Source organism: Martes martes (assembly GCF_963455335.1).
Source record: "Martes martes genome assembly, chromosome: X".
Classification (NCBI taxonomy): Eukaryota; Metazoa; Chordata; class Mammalia; order Carnivora; family Mustelidae; genus Martes; species Martes martes.
Window position 1 is genome coordinate 119,276,272 of NC_137897.1, and position 23,073 is coordinate 119,299,344.

Sequence of the window (23,073 nt, forward strand, 5' to 3'; positions counted from 1 at the left end):
GATACAAATTATATTACAAAGGTATAGTAATTAAAACAGCATGGTATTGGCATAAAAATAGACACATAGATCAATGGAACATAATAAAGTACTCAGAAATAAACTCTTGTATATAAGGCAACTAATATTAGACAAGGATGCTAAGAATACAGAATGGAGAAAGAATAGTTTTTTCAATAAGTGGTGGTGGGAAAACTGGATATCCACATGCAAAAGAATGAAATTTGACCCCTATCTTGCAAATGGACTCAAAATGAATTAAATACTTAATGTAAGACCTGATACCAAAAACACAGGCAACAAACGCTAAAATAAACAAGTGTGACTGCATCAAACTAAAAAACAAAAACAAAAACAAAAACATGTTTATAGCAAAGGCGACAATTAACAAGAAGAAATGACAAGCTGCAGAATTGTAAAACATGTTTGCAAACCGTGATTGATACAGATTATATTCCAAAATATGTAAAGAACTCTTACAACTCAATAGCAAAAAAACAAAAACAATCCAATTAAAAATGGGCAAAGGATCTGAATGGAATTATTCTGAAGACATACAAATGGCCAACAGGTACATGAAAATGTGCTCAATATTACTAATCATCAGGGAAATGCAAATCAAAACTGCAATGAGATATCACCTCACACCTAAAAGAATGGTTACCATCAATAAGACAAGATATAACAAGTGTTGGAAAGGATGTGTAGAAAAGGGAAAATTTGTGCACTATTGGTAGGATATAAATTGGCACAGCCACTATGGAAACGAGCATGGAGGTGTCTTAAAAAATTAAAAATAGAAATACCGTATGATCCAGCAATTCCACTTCTGAGTATATGTCCAAAAGAAACAAAATCAGTACCTAGAAGAGATATCTGTACCCCTATATTCATTGCAGCATTATTTACAATAGCCAAGACATGGAAACAACCGAACTGTCCATCAATTAATGAATGAGTGAATGAATTAAATGTGATATATAGTTACACACACATACACACACACAGTGGAGTATTATCTCAGCAGCAAAAAATGAAAAAAACTTACCATTTTTGACAACATGGATGAGCCTAGAAGATATTAGGCTAATTGAAATAAGCCAAAGACAAATACTGTGTCATATCATTTACATGTAGACTCTAAAAGAAGTTGTACTTATAGAAACAAAGGAGAATTGTGGTTTCCAGGGGCTGAGGGGTAGGGGAAATAGGAAGATGTTGATCAAAGGGAACAAACTTCCAGCTCTAAGATGAATAAATTCTGGAGATCTAATGTACAACATGATGACTAAAGTTAATAATACTGTATTGTAGGGGTGCCTGGGTGGCTCTGTGGGTTAAAGCCTCTGCCTTTGGCTCAGGTCATGATCCCAGGGTCCTGGGATGGAGTCCCGCATCGGGCTCTCTGCTCAGCGGGGAGCCTGCTTCCTTCTCTCTCTCTCTGTCTGCCTCTCTGCCTACTTGTGATCTCTCTCTCTGTCAAATAAATAAATAAAATCTTAAAAAATATATAAACCGTGTCAAAATTTGGGAAGAAATGGAATAGTGCCTAAAAAACCTGAAAGAAGAATGAAGTAAAAGTAAACAGAACAAAGAGGGTGATAGAAATAGAAACAGAAATAGGGGCGCCTGGGTGGCTCAGTGGGTTAAAGCCTCTGCCTTCAGCTCGGGTCATGATCCCAGGGTCCTGGGATCGAGCCCCGCATCAGGCTCTCTGCTCAGCCGGGAGCCTGCTTCCCCCTCTCTGTGCCTGCCTCTCTACCTACTTGTGATCTCTCTCTGTCAAATAAATAAACAAAATCTTTAAGTAAAACCAACACTGTATTGTACACTTGAAATTTGCTAAGAGAGTAAATTCTTAAGTGATCTCATCACCAGAATAACAACAACAGCAACAACAACAATTTATTAGAAGGTGACGGATTATGGTAATCATTTCACAAAATATACATATATTATCACATTGTACACCTTAAATGTACACAATTTTTTCAATTATATCTCAATAAAGTTGGGGTCCCAGGGGAAGCAAAGAGGCAAAAAGAATTTTCCTTAGTGAGAACTGAAGCCTTTTGTTCGGTTGCAAAGATTTCCCATTTCTGCTCTTGTATCGCAGACAGTCTGGGTCCAATGTGATATAGTCAAAGAGGTAATGGAAATTCACCTTTGCGCATTCACATATATTCATACCCTAGATACTTTCTGTGGGTGAAAACCACAAGTGAATGTTTACAAAGCTTAACAAATTAATTCATTGTGTTAATTAACTGACTAGGTTCTCTTAAATGTAACTCTGATATTTTGTATCTCTTTACATCCTCTTCTCTGCCAAAGAGTCAAAGCTTTGATCAGATTGGAAGATTTTTTTTTTCCAAATTCCCCATTATATTTCCACCCTGTGTCTCAGCTTATTATTAAGCTTATTAAGTACCATCTGTGTTGTGTGTAAAATATCCAAGGGTACAATATAAAACATATAATGCATACGTACTCACAAATTAGTTTCTATCTATGGATTAGAAATACAGAACAGTTCAGCAAATGCTTTACATAACTGAATATATTTTTATAAAGTGGATCATTATATTCCCCTTCTCCTTGTGGTCTCTCTTTGTGTGTCTTATTATGATAACCCTTTAAGCGGTTTGGGAATTTTCCCTTGCCTTTGCACTCCAGCCTATTAAATTCCACTTGTGTTAAATGCAACATATTTGAGAATACAGTGTAAATCACATTCACAATTTAGCTTGTATCAAAGGTTGTGAAAGACACAAGAAGATTTTTTAAATAGCTTGGCAAATTAACTCATTATACTAAGTGAGTAGATACACTTTCTTAAATTCATGTTTGTTTGTTTTTCAATTCTCTTTCTCTGTTCCTTGAACTTTTATCTTGCCTTCTTTATTCTTTTAATTCACATTTCTGGGAATGGAAAAATAAGATCATACATTCAAATCCTCTATTTAGAAAATTAATGCAATAATTTCCCAAGTGAGAGAAAATGGAATTGGAGCTAAAATAGGGAATGGTGTGAACAGCTAAACACAGATTTTTGAAGGCTTTTATTCATTTATTTAACACATATTTGAATTTGGAGCAAAGAGGAGGAATTTTTTGCTTAGAATTACAGGCATACCTCATTTTATTTACTTGATTATTTATTGATTTTATTGACTATAGTTAGCATACAATGTTGTATTAGTTTCAAGTATACCTCAGAGTGACTTGACAATACTATTTACTACACAGTGCTCATCATGATAAGTGTAGTTACCATCTGTCAGTATAAAAAGTTATTACAATATTATGAACTATATTCCCTATTCTTTACCTTTCATCCTCATGATGCATTTATTTTATAACTGAAATTTTGTAACTCTTAATCCCCTTCATCTATTTTACCCATCCCCTCCCCAAAACCATCAGTTCTCTGTATTTGACTCTTTTTCTGTTTTCTGTTTGTTCACTTCTTTTGTTTTTAGATTCCACATATGATAATTGCCTTTCTCTGTCTGACTTACTTCACTTAGCATAATACCCTCTAGCACCATCCATGTTGTCTCAAATGGCAAGATTTCACTATTTTTTATGGCTGAGTAATATTCCATTGTGTATAGATGTATGTGTGTGTGTAAACACACACACACATATATATATACACATGTATATATATATGCATGCACATATATATGGCACATCTTTTTTGTCCATTTTTCTCTCTGTGGACACTTAGTTTGCTTCCATATCTTGACTACTGTAAATAATGCTGTAATGAAGATAGAGGTGCACATGTCTTTTCTAAGTAATTTTGTTTCCTTTGGGTAAATACCTCAGTACTGGGTCTTTCGTAAACTGAGTTTGTGGCAGCCTATGTCAAACAAGTCTATAGTGACAGTTTTCCAAAAGCATTTGCTCACTTCATGTTTCTGTGTTACATTTTGGTAAATCTTGTAATATTTCAAACTGTTTCTATTATTATCATATTTATTATGGTAATCTGTGATCACTGATTATAATTTGGTCATATGATCACTGATTATGAAAACTTAGGAGATGGTTAGCACTTTTTGGGAATAAGGTATTTTTAAATTAAGGTATATAAATTTTTCAACATAATGCTATTGTATACTTAATAAACTACAGTATAGTATAAATAAAACTTTTATATGCACTGGGAAACCAAAAATTCACTTGGCTCACTTTATTGCAATATTTGCTTATTTTGGTGGTCTGAAACTGAACTGGCAGCATCTCCGAGGTATGCTCGTACTTCATACTAAGGACTGAGAGCATTCAGAGAGAAAGCCACTCATATAAAACAGAGCATCCATGGATTGTGATATTTCTCTGGTCCAGCATTCCGTTAATATTCTGGACCCCACAGAGAAGAGCATATTTAGAATTCAGCAAAAAATGTCCATAATTTATAATCACATGAAATAATACACATACATATGATATAATAATATTATATATTATTATAATATTAATATGGTTTCTGAATCAAAGGGTATCAAAGGGTTTATAGCAAAAAGTCTCCCTCCTATAGATGCCCCCAAACCACCCATCTCATTTCTCCAATTAACAACCTCTTGGGGTGTTTGGGTGGCGCAGTCAGTTGGATTTAGCTCAGGTCATGATCTCAGGGTCATAGAATAGAGCCCCGTGTGGGCCTTGTGCTCAGTGCAGAACCGGCTTGAGATTCTCTCACTTGGCCCTTCCCCTGTTCATGTTCTCTCTCTCTCTCAAAATAAATAAAATTGGGGGTCCTTGGGTGGCTCCGTGGGTTAAAGCCTCTGCCTTCGGCTCAGGTCATGATCCCAGGGTCCTGGGATCGAGCCCCGCATCAGGTTTTCTGCTCAGCGGGGAGCCTGCTTCCCTTTCTCTTTCTCTGCCTGCCTCTCTGCCTATTTGTGATCTCTGTCTGTCGAATAAATAAATAAAAAATCTTTAAATAAATAAAATAAAATAAAATCTTTCTTAAAGTTGTAATTTCTACAGTATTGTTTAAAGAAAAACAACAAAAACAATTTACAGCCTCTTTTGTATCCTTCTAGAAATAGTATCTCTATACCAGTATAGATCCCTTACTGTTCAGTGTTCTGTGCCTTGTTTTTTTCACTCAACACTATATCCTTCAGATATTCCCTTGAAATGATACATCAAGAACTTCCTCATTCTTTCTTAGAGCTGCATAGTATTGAATTGTGTGAGTGAATTTAATACATTAAATTACCTCTTTACTAATGTACATTGTATCATGTGTTCAAAACTAATTTGAGATATAATCTAATTATATCTACAACGGCCCTATTTTCAAATAAGGTCACTTACTGGTGTACTGTGAGTTAGGATTTCAACGTATCTTTTGAGGGGACATAATTCAACAACATCTGCATTGCCAATAGTGAAGGGAAACTGACATGCTAATACACAGATAATGGGACCATGAATTTTTTAACCTTTTAAAATGGCAATTTGTCAATATGTATTAAAATTTTTAGAAATGTGTCTACTTTCTGAAATAGCATTCTTAGTATTCTGTCTATCCTAGGCAGATGATTACACAGGGACAAAATAAGATATAGAAAAAGAAGGTCTTCACAGTGTTTTTTATAGCATTAAAACACAGAAAATACTACTAAATAATTGGTTAAATGGACTATGATCCACAAATATGAGGCCATTAAAATGAAGATATTATTTTATTGAGTTTCACAATGAAATGCCATACTTCCCAGTGACGACAAAACCTATCATATTGTTACCAAGAATTCTGTGGCCTTGAAGGAGTGCTTCTTAATTTTCTTTTGAAATTTAAAGTAACTAAAACAAGTAATAATTAATGTTTATTACAATTATGTCTATTATAATTGTTTAAATATTACTATTTATAACTAACAAAAAGCAACAAGTACTGGCAAGGATGTGGAGCAAAGGGAACATTTGTGCACTTTGGTTGGTGGGATATAAATTGGTACAACCACTGTGGAAAATAGTGTGGAGGTTCCTCAAAAAATTAAAAATAGAAATACCATATGATCCAGCAATGCTACTTCTGGGTATTTAACCAAAGAAAATGAAAATACTAACTCAAAGATATTTGCACTCCAATGTTAAGCATTTTTACAATAGTCAGGATGATATAGAAACAACTTAAGTGTCCATTGATGGATGAATGGATAAAGAAAATGTGCTATGAATGTATATATCTATTTTATACACATATATACATGTATATAAATATACATACACATATATGCAGTGGCAGTGGAATATTATTCAGCCATCAAAAGAAGGAAATCTTGTCATTTACAACAACATGGATGGAACTTGAGGGCATTATGCTAAGTGAAATAAGTCAGAGAAACACCAGTATTGTATTAATCTCACTTATACATGGAATTTTTTTTTAAAAGGGCAAAAAACAAACAAGCAAAGAAACCAAGTTCATAGTTACATAGAACAGATTGGTGGTTGCTGGGAGCATGGGAGGGGCAGTGGGTGAAATGGGTGAAGGTGGTCAAAAGATACAAACTTCCATTATAAAATAAGTACGTCTTAGGTATGTACTGTACAGCATGGTGACTATAGTTAATAATACCTTACTGTGTATTTGAAAGTTGCTGAGAGTAGCTCTTAAATTTCTCAAGAAAAAAAATAACTATATATGTTGACAGATGGTAATCAGAGTTACTGAGATAGATAATAATTTTGCTATATATAGAAGAATATTGAATCATTATATTATATACCCAAAACTAATAAAATGTCCAGTATAACTAAATAAAAATATTGCTAACTTGTATGTACATTTTATTTGGATTTTATATATTTGTTGATAAGAAAACATGCTTATAATATAAAACTAAATTAAAAACAGTATCAATGGTATTTATGTAAAAAAATACATAGGAACCTTCTTAAAGATTATGCACCAAAATGTACAATAATCAGTTAACGGTGGGATTAAAGAATATTTTCATATTTTGCTCTTCTGTGTATTCTACTTTTCCTATAATGAATGTGCATTGCCTGTGTGATAAAGACTAAACAAACAGTGGTTTAAGCAAGTGAAACGGAAGCTGGGACTGCTTGGATAGCCAATGATGGATCTCAAAAGCTGATGCCACGTGAGCAGTGCTGAGGAAGGACTGGGAAGTGAGGAGAGTCACGGATGCAGCGGGGAGTCCTCTCCCTCCCTCAGGGTAGACATCCTGGGTAGGGGCGGTGTGCCCTGGGCCTATAGGGACCCTCTGTGCTGCTCTGAGCTGAGCCTTGTCACCTGCAGGCACACACATGACCTCCTCTAGGATCCTGGGTCCTCTTTGCCCATAGCTCACATGGGGGAGAACAGGCATGCATTTCAGGTATGTGATCACAGAAAGGAGGTCCTGGCCCCAGCTGCAAAGGCAGCACAATGCAGATGCACCCAGTAGCAGGACAAAGGCTCCTGCTCAAAAATGTTAAGGGCTACCATAGGACAGATGGAATGTAGTGTGCACATGTGGGTACTGAAGGACTGCTCCCTCCCCCTGTTTGGGGAGAGCAGAATTACTGTCCAGGTGGGGAAGACTACCCCCCACATATACACACCAAGTCCAGCTGAGGTACCCTTGGTCCTACCCTTTCATGGGGTCCCAGGAAGTGGGTTTCAAGCACCCTAACAAGGCCTGTGCTCAGTCCAGGGGTCAGGGCATGCAAACCTAGCAGTAGGTCTGCAACTGTAAGCAATACTTATACCACGGTGTACATTCACTGTGAGCAAACCAAGTTAGGGAGGTTGGGCAACTGGCCCCAGACCACAATTCCAGTGCTTCCAGAGGATAGGAGGCATAGCCTGAATCTGAGCCCCAGGAGCACAGTAGCTCAGTGTGCAGACATGGAGTGCTCCTTGGAGTGAAGTTATGAGGTCCAGGTGGCCTGGGCACACCCGCCTCCAGAACCCACATGTACACTCTGCAAAACTGGGCATTTGGCTCCAGCAGCTAACTCACACCTGCTGGAGGGGGAAAACTCTTGGACCTGGGCCAGCTATATACATTAGTGTCTGCCCAGATGCTCAGCCTGGTCCACGCAGTACCAACTCCATGGGCCAAACCCCAGAATCCTCTCAGAGGAAAGCAGTTCACACCCCTGTGGCTCCACACTCTCTACCTTTCACTTCTTACTCTGAACTGGTTGCAGCTTCTCTGATAGATCATGTTTTCACATTGACACTTCAGTATTGCCTTTCTTTGTAATAGTCTTTCCCCACACCAAATTCTAAATCTCAAAATACTGTTGTCCCTGAAATTTTCCCCCCTGAGATGGAGGGAAAACAGGGCACAGATACAACATCACACGAAGTGGAGTGTCCGGATAATGAAATAAAAGAACAAGAGTACCCTAATTCATTTATAATTGTGGATTCAGATCTTTTGCCAAGACAAGTGCTGAAAATTCCTATCCTTAACACCAAAAAGAGTATTGTAAGCTACGTGGACCCAAAAGATATACTCCATTTTGCCAAATACTCTAGGGTTAGTTCAGATTCAGGGTCCTTCCTTCCTTAGGCCCCTGTAACTGGTCAGTCTCTAAATAGGACTCCAGCCTACAAAAAAAGTCTCTAGGTTCCATTTACTAATCCAAGGATTTAGCTATTGAGAGAACCTGGAAAGTTTTGCCAGACAAACTTGCTTTTGAGATGGGTGACTCACTTAAAAAAATAATTCCATGGCTCATCCTTGGACCTTCTGGCTGTGTACCTGGACCCTCTTGGCTTATTAATTTGTCACTTCAGCATTGGCAGAGTTGAGCAAATGTCTTCATGAAACCTTTAGGATCAAAGTTCAGTTCTCCATTCATCATGGCTTCCCTCTGCCTTCTCTTCTACCACAGTTCAGCCCTAATGTCCTTGACCTTCTAAACCCACTTAGACAACAGGGGATCATAGTTAAAAACATTGGCTTGGGAGCCAATCTGCCTGAGTTCAGATCTTGTTTCTGATATTATATAATGCAACATAGGACAAATTACTGAACATTTCTATGTCTCAATTTCCTTATGATAATAGTACCTACATCACAAGACTACTTTGAGGATTACATGTTTTTATAAGCACAGGTATAAGACTGGTATATGGTTCATGTTATAAAAATGCTTATTAAATAAAATAAATAAATACCTGTACTAGACCGGATTATCTCTGTCCCAACAACATGGCCCAGCAGGTCATACTGATTCAGGCGGGAGCCATCCTGTGCTACTTCCACAGATTTGTTCTTCCCAAGAGTCCAAGAATAAACCACTTCAGCTGTTGTATAGGCATCTAAAGCAGAAAAGGGCCAAGAAGAAGTTGAAGGGGAAAGAAAGTAATTATCCTTAATACTGAACTTGCATGAAACTGAAATACAGCTTCCCTCCCGAAAGAGTTCTGGGTATGTGTTCTATCTTCAACTGAAGTACATTTATCCATCCATCTAGTAAACACTCATTGAATAACTTCTACAGTTTATGCTGGGTACACAGTAGTGAACCTAAAGTGGTTTCTTCTTTCAACGACAGTCTTTCTGACTGATGATAAATTAGTTAGACTTTTCCTTCTCTTGGAGGGTAGACAATAGACATAAGGGGAGGAATAGCTAAATTATTATCTAATGCAGATGTCACAAATTCAAATGTCTATAGGAGTGGTATCTTAAATAAGTAAATAAGGCTAGTTGTAAAAAAAAAAAAACCTGTCAAAAATGTAATACAATTTTAATTACCATGAAGTGAGCATATGAGATAAGGTAAAAATCACTGTAGAGATATTTTAAATTAAAACATAAAAAGCTCAAATTAAAAATAGTAATAATTAATTGCAATTTTCTTTTAAAAATTATTTCCACTTTGATTTACAAAACAGAAACCAGGGGCGCCTGAGTGGTTCAGTCAGTTAAAGCCTCTGCTTTCGGCTCGGGTGCTTTCAGATCTCAGCATTCTGGGATCGAGCCCTGCATCGGGCTCTCTGCTCAGCAGGAAGCCTGCTTCCCCCCCACCCTGCCTGCCTCTCTGCCTGCTTGTGATCTCTGTAAAATGAATAAATAAAATCTTAAAAAAAAAAAAAACAACAGAAACCTGCCTCCTTTACTTCTGCACCAAGGTGTTAATGTCAGATCTTGTATTTGGAATTCCCATGTTGAATACAGAATTTAAGTATGGATTAGTTTTAATAGGGATGTGGGTAAGAGAAATGGTGAGAGAATAAGGAATGATGTTATTTAGTTTAAGTTAGTATCTTAAAGGAAGAGAGATGCTTTCTTTCCAGACATGGACTTACTCTTTGTACAGTGGGTTTTATGTTGGGGTGAACACAGGCACCTAGGTTCATAAAGAGAAGCTGAACTATACTTTTCACTCATTTCACCCAACTTTTGAGCTGTTGTTCAACCTAGTAGGAAGTCTCCAGCTCGTGGTGGCAGCTGCTGTCTCTATAATATGCTCTATTTAAGTCTTTTACCACAAAGCAAATAATTCCTAGTGAATCTACCAGTGAACAAACATAAATTCTGTGACTTTACAAAACTTTGCAACATTGGATATAGATTTCATTAAGTCTGACATTAACACTCATATGTACTGATTATGGTCTGCATATATTATACTTCTTAGGACTCTTTTCAATATACCCAAATAAACCATTTTCTGAATTTCTTATAATGGGCAACAGCCCCAAATTTCTTCATTCACGTCCAAATTCTCACTGAAATAATGAAAAAATGTATATAACTCTACAGTATTTTTTATATCTGTACTCTCATAAGCTATAAAAGAAAATGCCACAGGAAATCCAGCTTGCCACGTATGTCCTATATTGACCTCAGTCATTTATTTAACACAGATAAAAATACTTGTAGTTTGAGGCACCTGGGTGGCTCAGTTAAGTGTCTGCCTTCAGCTCAGGTCATGATCCCAGGATCCTGGGAATGAGCCCCGCATCAGGCTCCCTGCTCAGTGGAGAGCCTGCTTCTCCCTTTCCCACTCCCCCCTGCTTGTGTTCTCTCTCTTTCTATCAAATAAATAAATAAAATTATTAAAAAAACTTGTAGTTCAACATATAATTTCTTCTGCAATATACTTTTTTAAAAAAATAAATTTGGTATCTATAAAATATTTTGGTAACTGGGAAGGTTTGTTGCTTAAGATATTTCATTTCCCAACAGCAACACTTAGTATATGCATTTAAACACAAAACGTGTTGAAATTTCAGTCTGTTCTTTAAAGCTAATTAAGACTTTGTACAATGAAAATTGTACATCTTTTTTATAATCAATTATAGTTCTTTATAACAAATTGCATAATGGTAATAGCTGAAGTTTTATTTCTTCAACAAGGGTTTCTTTATATGTATAGTAAAGATGTAGAAATAGTCTTCGTTTCTGTAAGGAAATGTAAACTCCCCTGGTTTTGAAACCAGTCCTTTCAGCCTTTTTTTTCCTCAAGTTTTGATGACAAGAACTATGTCTCTTTCCTGTTAATTCTGCTAGGAGCTCTTAATTCTACTACATGTAAAACAAAGGTGCAAGTGAGTTGATTAATGGAAACTGACATTGGACCCTTTTTCAGGGAGAGGGTAGAAAGTGGTGGAAATTTGGGAGAATGGGCAAGCATGTGTCCATTTACAAGGACAACCACTACTCACCTGATTGTGGCCATGTAAGAATTTGAGACCAATATTGTCATATCTTCTGATCATAAAATAATAATCAAATCTGGGGTTTTATGTGACATCTCTCAAATTTCAAATCTTCACAAATAATTTTAAAAGTTATAAACACTATATGGATCAAACAAATCACATTTGCAAACCACCAATTTTTAACTTCTGGTCTAGACATCTTCTCCTAGGGTACCAACCAGAATTGTAGATTTTTTTTTTAGATTCAAGTAGCCAACATATAGTACATCAGTAGTTTCAGACATAGTGTTCAATAATTCATCAGTTGCATATAACACCCAGTGCTCATCACATCACATGCCCTCCTTAATGCCCATCACCTTCAGATTTCCCTCCCTTCCCCTGTGGTCCTCTGCACTATTTCTGATGTTCCACATATGAGTGAAACGTTCTGATAATTGTCTTTCTCTGATTGACTTACTTTGCTCAGCATTATACCCTCCAGTTGCACCCAAGTCAATGTGAATAGTAAGTATTCATCCTTTCGGCTGAGTGAGTAATTAGAACTGTAGATCTTTAAACTATTATCACCAGGAAGGGAAATCCTCTCCTCAGGACTCTTCTCACTTCCTTATTCAAAATTTGCTCTAAGGTTATTAAGTGAAGATGATCACAATACCTTGTTCTCTCATTTTCCCCAGTGTCTCCCATCTAAAGTACATATGCTTGGGGTTCTACTACTCCTAAACAGAAAATCACCTGCATATGTATTCTTATCTTTGCCATTCAGGGTGTTATAAATCCCTATTTTTTTTTTAATTTATTTGACAGACAGAGATCACAAGTAGGCAGAGAGGCAGGTAGAGAGAGAGGAAGGGAAGCAGGCTTCCGGCTGAGCAGAGAGCCCGATGCGGGGCTCGATCCCAGGACCCCGGGATCATGACCCGAGCCGAAGGCAGAGGCCCAACCCACTGAGCCACCCAGGTGCCCCAAATCCCTATGTTTAAAGGACAATTCAGTGTTCTATCCAATATACTCAAGAGTTTAACAATGTAAGGACTTTCAGGGAAAGAGTAGGAGATGGAAAATATTTTCCACCCCTAAGAAAGAGAAGGAATTTCTTGGTGGGTCTCTTAACTTAAGTCGAATACTTTGGGCAGACAATCATGAATATTAACCCCCAAAATGCTAGCATGTCCTAGTACAGATGTGACAATAAAACATGCACTATCCATACTTTAAAACTTCATTGGACCCAGAGTTGTAACTTGTTTGAAGCAAAATGTGATCGTTTTATTTCTTTGAAAATAATGTATGGGAGCAGAGGTATATATGGGGGAAAAATGTCCTCTTGTATGATGAAGGTCAAAGCAGGAAAGGTATGAACTGAAAAAGGAAGAGAAGGAAGATGAAGAAATAAATTCAAGAAAACAAACTGAAAACTACTTGGCTGTTCACAGCTTAACTTTGTAATAGTAAACAAAAATTAAAGGAACCCATGGTGGTGTTAGGGTGGGGGATGGCTTCTGCTCAGAGTGTAGTATTAGGGAAGGTTTCATAAAGTAGATAGTGCTTAGAAATGAGAGTACCTTTAAAAGATGAAAAGAGGTCATTCCTAGCAAAAGAACAACACTGCAAAGGCAAAAGGCATACAAGAGCATCAGTAGTAAGGGAATTCATGGTATCCCTGGACTTACGGGTTAGAGAGAAGCTGAGGTAATATTGCCCTAATTGCCCACACTTAAGAAAAGAGAGTTTTAGTCCATAGGTTATATGTTGTGGTTGTGCCTGAAGTAGAAAGATGATATAGCAAAATGTATGCTTTCAAAGGATTGCCCTAGCTACATAATGGATGACTGGCCAGAAATAGTGAAACTAAAGCTAAGACATCACTTACAAGGCCATCACAATGTTTGGTGTGAGTGACCCTTACAGCATAACATATGGTAATAGTGGGCTGAATTGAGTGAGACCAAGAAAAGATTTCTGAGGTAGAACAGATCATAACTGGTTGCTTTTCATGAAAGTAGGAAAGGAAAGGAGGACATTTATGGAAGGATTCTACATGACTCTAAGAGTGTAGCTTTTGCAAGTCAAGGGTAATGATAAAATTCATTCACCCATAGGGGAACAGAACTCTTCTCCCTCTTCTCCTTCAAGCTTTCTCTTTTTTCTCCTTCCTCCATGCCCCTTGGGCTCCTTTAACATCTCACCTTTCCTCCCACACCTTTCCTCCCTACCCTTTCTTCCCAGTTGCAATCATTCTATTGTCATGGAAAAGCAGGGATAGAGTGTCTGTGTTGGGGTTGGGTGCTGCAGAAAATGATATCTGTGAGATGATTAGAATCATTACATTCCCAGAATGGCCCTCTCAACATATATTGGGTAGGCTATGATGGCACAAGCATTTCATTGTCTCCTTCTGTTACCTGAGCCTTGGTATGTATTAGGTCCCAGTAAAATGGGAAATAAAAAACAATCCTGCCACAATAGCACCAATGAAAAAGCATTCCTTTTGAACTCATCTTTTCAGAGACTGCTTGCTTACTTGCTTGACTAATTCAGTCAGTCAACAAATATTAAGACATTGTATTAGACAAATAAGGCAGAGAGGCAGGGAGAGGTTTCATTAGATATAGTGATTAGAGAAGAACTCTTGGAGGGGGCGGCTTTTAACCTGAAACTGAAAAAGTGAGAAAGAGCCAGAGCAGAATATTTCAAGCCAAAAACAAAAACAAAAACAAAAACAAAACAGTAAGTATAAAGGTTTCTAAGTGGGAAAGATCTGCGTTGTTCTGGGAACTGGCAAACCAATGTAAAGGGAAGAGAAATAAGAGATGAAATTGAAGAAGTATGTAACAACCAGAATACAGAATCTAACAAATTAAGAAAGGGAACACAGAAAAAGGTTTTAGAGAAAAACTAATCAGTCGGTTATAAGTTGCTTGATTCAGTTTGCTAGTATTTTGTTGGAGATTTTTCTGTCCATGCTCATAATAAATATTTGTCTGTGGTTTTCTTGTGATCTTTGTGTTATTTTTTTTTATCAGAGTAATAATGACCTGATTGAATGAGTTAAGAAATGTTACCTCCTTTTCTGTATTTTGCAATACTTTATGAAGACTTATTATTAACTCTTCTTTAAATATTTGGTTTAGATAAATTTTGAGGCCATCTAGGCCTGTTTTGGGGGGTTGGAGAGTTATTATAATACTAATTTAATCGCTTTGTTATAGGTCCAATAAAAATTTCTATTTATTCTACTTAGTTTTAGTTAACTAGCTGCAGTAATTTGTGTATTTCTAGAAAGTTTTCCATTTCATCTAGGCTGTCTAATTTGTTGGTATACAATTGCTCATAGTATTCCTGTATAATCTTGTTTATTTCCATAAAGTCAGTCGTAATCTTCCTTCCTTTACAATTTTAATAATTTTAATTCTTCTATTCTGGCTTGGTGAGTCTAGCTAAAGGTTTATCAGTTTTGTCAATCTTCTCAAAGAACCAACTTTTAGATTCTTTGATTCTTTTTAATGCTTTTCTATTCTCTATTTAATTTAATTTCACTACAATATTTATTATTTTCTTCCTTCTACTTGTTTTGGATTTAGTTGGCTCTTTTTTCCTAGTTTCTTAAAGTAGGTCAGATTATTAGTTTTTTTTTAAAGATTTTTATTTATTTATTTGACAGACAGAGATCACAAGTAGGCAGAGAGAGAGAGAGAGAGAGGGGAGGAAGCAGGCTCCCCGCTGAGCAGAGAGCCCGATGCGGGGCTCGATCCCAGGACCCTGAGATCATGACCTGAGCTGAAGGCAGAGGCTTTAACCCACTGAGCCACCCAGGCGCCCCAGATTATTAGTTTTTTATCTTGCTTTTTAATATATGTTTTATAGTTATAAATTTCCCTCTGAACAGTGCTTTAAGCTGATGCATTCTCTTTTTTTTTAAGATTATTTATTTATTTATTTATTCAACAAAGATCACAAGTAGGCAGAGAGGCAGGCAGAGAGAGAGAGAAGGAAGCAGGCTCCCCGCTGAGCAGAGAGCCAGTCATAGGGCTCGATCCCAGGATCCTGGGATCATGACCCGAGCCAAAAGCAGAGGCTTTAACCCACTGAGCCACCCAGGCGCCCCAAAGCTGATGCATTCTATAAATTTTAGTTTACTGTGCATCATTTTCACTCATTTCAAAATATTTTCTAATTTCCCTTGTGCTATCTTCTTTGACCCATTCTTTATTTAGGAGTGCACTGTTTATGTAGGAGTGCATGTTTCAACACATTTGTGAATTTCTCAATTTCCCTTGTTATTTATTTTTAATTTCATTCAACTAAACACATTTTGTATTATTTTAATACTTCTAAAGTTACTGAGTCTTGTTTTATGGTCTAACATATGGTCTACTCAGAAAAATGTTCTGTGTGCTCTTGAAAATAATGTGTATTTTGATGTTCTTGGGTAGAGTGCAGTATGTTTGTTAGATCTAGTTTGTTTAAATTTTGTTTAAATCTTTTATTACTATGTTAATGTCCTGTCTAGTGATCTGTTGAAAGTGGAGTAGTGAAATCTTTAGTTATTACTGTTAAGTTGCCTGTTTCTCCTTCAAATTTTTTTAGTTTTGCTTCATGTATTTTTTGGGTTCTGTGGTTAGGTGCATATATCTTTATAATCATGATATCTTCCTGATGGATTAGTCCTTCTATTATTACAAAATCTTCTAGTCTTCTACAGAATACAGATGTAGAGGATGGGAATAGGGCTCCTTGATTTCACCAAGAATAAACACTTCTCTTGAATAACACTCGAGTTGCTGTGAGCCTTTGGTGAGGGTTTGAAGAAAGTTTATTTTGAAAATTTTGAGAAGTTCTCCTTGGTTTTATGGAAGAGATTTTCAGAAGTCCTTACTTTACCATTCCAGAATTGTTTCCTTGTTAGAGATTATTTTTCCTTATTTTATTTTGTTCATTATTTTACTTTAATTTCAGTATAGTTAACATAGAGTGTTACATTAGTTTCAGGTGTACAATACAGTGATTTAATAATTCCACGCATCACTCAGTGTTCACCACAAATGCACTCCTTAATTCCCAACACCTATTTCATTCATCTTCCCATCCATCTCCCCTCTGGTAACCACCACTTTGTTCTCATTAGAGATTATATTAAGGCTAATTTTCACTTAAGAATTTAAGAACTTCAATTACTCTTTCCTTCTTGATATGTTTTCTTTGGCTTCTAGGACATTTTTCCTTAAGTTTCCTCATACTTTACCTGTTATTTCCCCATATTTACTGAGTTATTCTCTTTTCTGTAGGCTTTAAATATTACACTGACTCAGGAGACAATCCTTGATACTCTTATCTATATATGGTCATTTCCTTAGTGATCTTCCCCAGTCTTATGACTTTAAATGCTGTCTATATGGGTGGCAACTAAATTAGATCTCCAATCATCTTTTCTAAACCCTAGACTTACATTTCATATAATCAGCAACCAGAAGCACTATATATATCCCTTTTTAAGCATAACCTCCACCATAGGTAACCAATATCCTGGCTGTTGTTTCTATGTAGGAATTCCTTCCTGGCATTTATTGAAAAATTTATATATTTTTCTGAGTATCAACTGATAAAAAGTTGAAAAATGAGCAAAATGGAAAAAGTATTATAATTCTCCTGTAAGAATTAAAGCTTAACAATAGACATAGAGATATTACTGATTTGAAGGAACCTACTAATGTCAAGTCAAAAGCAAGAGTAGGAAATATTGACACATCAAATCAAGAGTAGGAAATGTTGACACATCAAATCAAAAATTGTGAAATGTCCAGGTATCAGTACCGAAGTATATGATGATCTTATCAGTTGAGCTGGCCTATTGTAAGTGTGTGTTTGTGATCCTGTATGTTGGTAATGGTGAGCCTTTCCTACAAATTATACATTAATAAATCTATAAGCATAATATACAATATACAAACTCTGCAAATGCTCTTTCAAGAATAAGTTTGAAAAGCAAAATAAACTCTCAAACTGGCAATTTTTACTTTTAATTCTTTGTAGTGCTATTTACCTTGCTAAGATACCCAAAATTCATGTTATTCAAATTCTATATAATAAGATTTCTTGGTGTTTTCCAGTTCTGAGTATCTTTTATATACTACTGATCTTTGCCACTACTTCTAAACTTACTATATCTTACTTACTTAAAAAAAAAGTTGGATATTCATAGGAATGAGTAAGGATCATGAAGAAGGTTGAAAATGTTTTGTGAATAACATTTAATTTATAAAATTTTTAGGAATTCCAACTCTTATTCATGAATCCCATAGTTTAGTATGTCAGAAATTTGGATATATTATCAACAGCAATGTTAGATAAAATATTAAAGATTTCTAATACCACAGATAAATTTTCCCTGGTTTTGTATATGATATAAATGGAATCATGCACCACTTACATTTATGTGTCTGGCTTTTGCTCAGCATTAAATCTGTAACCTCATTCATGTTGCTGAGTGTAATATACTTGTAATTGTTGTATAGTATTTCATTGTGTGAATATGTCATAGATTTTTTTTATCTATTCTGATGGATATTACTTTTCAGTTTGGGTCAACTAAAATTAGCTCTACTATGAACATTCACTGTATGCCTTTTGGTAAACATAAATACTGATTCATGTTAAGAAATATACTAAGGACTTGAGGTTGCCTGGGTGGAGCATTTGGTTAAGCACTGGACTCTTGGTTTCAGCTTAGCTCCTGATCTCAGGGTCATGAGATCAAGCCCCAAGTTAAGCTCCACATTCAGTGTGGAGTCTCCCTAAGACTCCCTCTCTCTCCCTCTCCTTCTGCCCTTCCCCCCATTTGCTCTCTCTTTCTCAAATAAATAAATAGATCTTTATAAAAAGAAATATATTCAGGACTAGAAATGCTAGGTTATATGATATGTGTATGTCCAGTACTAGTAGATATCACCAAACAATTTCCCAAAACTTTTGTACAATTTTACATTCCTATTAACAGTGCATGAGAACAGTTGTGCTCCATGTCCTCACTAACATTTGGTATTTTCTATCTTTTTTTCATATTTTAGTTATTCTAGTGGGTATGGAGTGGTATCTTCTAGATTTTATTTTGTATTTCCCTGGCGACTAATGTCATGGATCACTTTATATGTGTGTGTGTGTGTGTGTGTGTGTGTGTGATTGAGAAACCCTGTTTTACAAGGTGCCTATTCAACACTTTGACTTTTTTTTTTTCTATTGAGGTTTCTGAACACTACTTATAGATTTTTAGGGGATCTTAATAATTATGGATTTGAATTATTTGTCATGTATTTGCAGTGCAAATATTTTCTCCCACCCTATAGCTGGCCTTTTCACCATTGTTTTTTGATAAAGAAAATGTGTAAATTTTTAATATATTCTAAGTCATCTTCTTTTACCTTTGTGATTAGCATTATTCTATGGCCACTTTAAGTAATCTCTATCTCTTCAAGATCATGAAGATATTCTCATACATTTTCTTCTAAAAAAATTGTTCTATCTTTCACCTTTTCAGTTTTTATCTATATCAATCTGGAATTTCTTTTTGTGTATGATGAGAGATGAAAATCAAGATTTCTTTCTCTCTCTCCTTCCTTCTCTCCCTCCCTCTTACCCTCTTATTACCTCCCCCTCTTTTTGTTTTTAGATGTTCTGTTATAATCTGCTAGTCTATTTGTTCATCTTCCAAATAATTATACCTATAGCTTTAGTATATACATGTAGCTTTAAAACTTTAAAGTAAGTCTTGATACTAGTTATTAGATTTGATTTGATTGTAAGTTCTCCAGCTTTATTTTTCTTCCTCAAGATTGTCTTATTTAGAGGGAGGAGTCAAGATGGCGGAGAAGTAGCAGGCTGAGACGACATCGGGTAGCAGGAGATCAGCTAGATAGCTTATCAAACCATTGCAAACACCTACAAATCCAACGGGAGATTGAAGAGAAGAAGAACAGTAATTCTAGAAACAGAAAATCGACCACTTTCTGAAAGGTAGGACCCACGGAGAAGTGAATCCAAAGCGACAGGAAGACAGACCATGGGGGGGGGCAGCTCCCGGCAAGCAGTGGAACAACGGAGCACAAAATCAGGATTTTTAAAAGTCTGCTCCACTGAGGGACATTGCTCCAGAAGCTAAACCAGGGGGAAGCCCACGCGGGGTCAGCGTAACCCCAGGTCCCACGGGGTCACAGAAGGATTGGGGGTGTCTGAGTGTTGCAGAGCTCACAGGTATTAGAGCGGGGAAGCTGGATACAGCGACAAAGCTGAGGAGTGAGCTCTCAGCTCAGGGTTACCTTGAGCCGGTCGCAGGCTGGGTGGGCTCTGAGTGCGGCCAGAGGCCACGGAAACAGAAGTGACCGGGTGCTTTTCTCCAAGTGTGAGCAATTGAGCACTTTCCTCCAGGTGCAATCGGAGGCCAGGGAGGTGGGGGCGGTTGGGCGCTTTTCTCTGAGGGCACACTGAGGAGTGGGACCCCGAGCTCTCGGCTCCTCCAGGAGGAGATTGGGAGTCTGCCATCTTCATTCCCATCCCCCAGAACTCTATGGAAAGCACTCAGGAAACAAAAGCTCCCGGAAGCAAACCTGAGCGGATTGCTTAGCCCGGCCCCTGGTAAGGGTGGTGCAATTCCACCTGGGGCAAAGACATTTGAGAATCACTACAACAGGCCCCTGCCCCAGAAGATCAACAAGAAACCCAGCCAAGACCAACTTCACTCACCAAAAACAGCGGAATTCCAGAGGAGGAGAAAGCAAATCTTATCTGGACAAAATGACAAGGCAGAAAAACTCACCTCAAAAAAAGGAACAAGAGGCCGTACTGAAGGCTGGAGATCTAATCAATACGGACATTGGTAATATGACAGATCTAGAGTTCAGAATGACGATTCTCAAGGTTCTAGCCGGGCTCGAAAAAGGCATAGAAGATATTAGAGAAACCCTCTTTGGAGAGATAAAAGCCCTTTCCGGAGAAATAAAAGAACTAAAATCTAACCAAGTTGAAATAAAAAAAGCTATTAATGAGGTGCAATCAAAAATGGAAGTTCTTACTGCTAGGATAAATGAAGCAGAAGAAAGAATTAGTGACATAGAAGACCAAATGACAGAGAATAAAGAAGCTGAGCAAAAGAGAGACAAATACTGGACCACGAGGAGAGAATTCAAGAGATAAGTGACACCATAAGACGAAACAACATTAGAATAATTGGGATTCCAGAAGAAGAAGAAAGAGAGAGGGGAGCAGAAGGTATATTGGAGACAATTATTGTAGAGAATTATCCTAATATGCCAAAGGGAACAAACATCAAAATCCAGGAGATGCTAAGAACGCCCCTCAAAATCAATAAAAATGGGTCCACACCTCGTCACCTGATAGTAAAATTTACAAGTCTTAGCAACAAAGAGAAAATCCTGAAAGCAGCCTGGGAAAAGAAGTCTGTAACATACAAGGGTAAAAACATTAGATTGGCAGCGGACCTATCCACAGAGACCTGGCAGGCCAGAAAGAACTGGCATGATATATTCAGAGCACTAAACGAGAAAAACATGCAGCCAAGAATACTATATCCAGCTAGGCTATCATTGAAAATAGAAGGAGAGATAAAGAGCTTCCAGGACAAACAAAAGCTGAAAGAATTTGCAAACACCAAACCAGCTCTACAGGAAATATTGAAAGGGGTCCTCTAAGCAAAGAGAGACCCTAAAAGTAGTAGATCAGAAAGGAACAGAGTCAATATACAGTAACAGTCACCTTACAGGCAATACAATGGCACTAAGTTCATATCTCTCAATAGTTACCCTGAATGTTAATGGGCTAAATGCCCCAATCAAAAGACACAGGGTATCAGAATAGATAAAAAAACAAAACCCATCAATATGTTGCCTACAAGAAACTCATTTTAGACCCGAAGACACCTCCAGATTTAAAGTGAGGGGGTAGAAAACAATGTACCATGCTAATGGACATCAGAAGAAAGCTGGGGTGGCAATCCTTATATCAGATCAATTAGATTTTAAGCCAAAGACTATAATAAGAGATGAGGAAGGACACTATATCATACTCAAAGGGTCTGTCCAACAAGAAGATCTAACAATCTTAAATATCTATGCCCCTAACATGGGAGCAGCCAAATATATAAACCAATTAATAACAAAATCAAAGAAATACTTCGACAGTAATACAATAATAGTAGAGAAGTTTAAAACTCCCCTCACTGAAATGGACAGATCATCTAAGCAAAAGATCAACAAGGAAATAAAGGCCTTAAATGACACACTGGACCAGATGGACATCACAGATATATTCAGAACATTTCATCCCAAAGCAACAGAATATACATTCTTCTCTAGTGCACATGGAATATTCTCCAGAATAGACCACATCCTGGGTCATAGATCAGGTCTCAACCGCTATCAAAAGATTGGGATCATTCCCTGCATATTTTCAGACCATAATGCTGTGAAGCTAGAACTCAATCACAAGAGGAAATTTGGAAAGAACCCAAATACATGGAGACTAAACAGCATCCTTTTAAAGAATGAATGGGTCAAGCAGGAAATTAAAGAAGAATTGAAAAAATTCATGGAAACAAATGATAATGAAAACACAATGGTTCAAAATCTGTGGGACACAACAAAGGCTGTCCTGAGAGGAAAATATACAGTGGTACAAGCCTTTCTCAAGAAACAAGAAAGGTCTCAATACAGAACCTAACACTACAACTAAAGGAGCTGGAGAAAGAACAACAAAGAAAGCCTAAACCCAGTAGGAGAAGAGAAATCATAAAGATCAGAGCAGAAATGAATGAAATAGAAACTAAAAAAAAACAATAGAACAAATCAATGAAACTAGGAGCTGGTTCTTTGAAAGAATTAGTAAGATTGACAAACCCCTGGCCAGACTTATCAAAAAGAAAAGAGAAAGGACACAAATAAATAAACTCATGAATGAAAAAGGAGAGATCACAACCAACACCAAAGAAATACAAACAATTATAAGAACATACTATGAGCAACTCTACGCCAACAAATTCGAAAATCTGGAAGAAATGGATACATTTCTAGAGACATATAAACTACCACAACTGAACCAGGAAGAAATAGAAAACCTGAACAGACCCATAACCAGTAAGGAGATTGAAACAATCATCAAAAATCTCCAAACAAACAAAAGTCCAGGACTAGATGGCTTCCCAGGGGAATTCTACCAAACGTTTAAAGAAGAATTAATTCCTGTTTTCCTGAAACTGTTCCAAAAAATAGAAATGGAAGGAAAACTTCCAAACTCATTCTATGAGGCCAGCATCACCTTGATCCCAAAACCAGACAAGGATCCCACCAAAAAAGAGAATTACAGACCAATATCCTTGATGAACACAGATGCAAAAATTCTCT

The 23,073-nt window shown here is 36.8% G+C and overlaps 1 protein-coding gene across 1 annotated transcript in view; it reads right to left on the bottom strand.

Moving 5' to 3' along the window:
* Positions 1-23,073, bottom strand: part of GABRA3 (gamma-aminobutyric acid type A receptor subunit alpha3) — a gene marked incomplete at both ends in the record, with an annotated part of 353,799 nt that overhangs the window by 59,472 nt on the left and 271,254 nt on the right. The window contains one exon of the mRNA XM_080795411.1: positions 9,167-9,310. Coding sequence (XP_080651537.1) covers positions 9,167-9,310 — 144 coding nt within the window. The remainder of the gene's footprint in view (positions 1-9,166; positions 9,311-23,073) is intronic.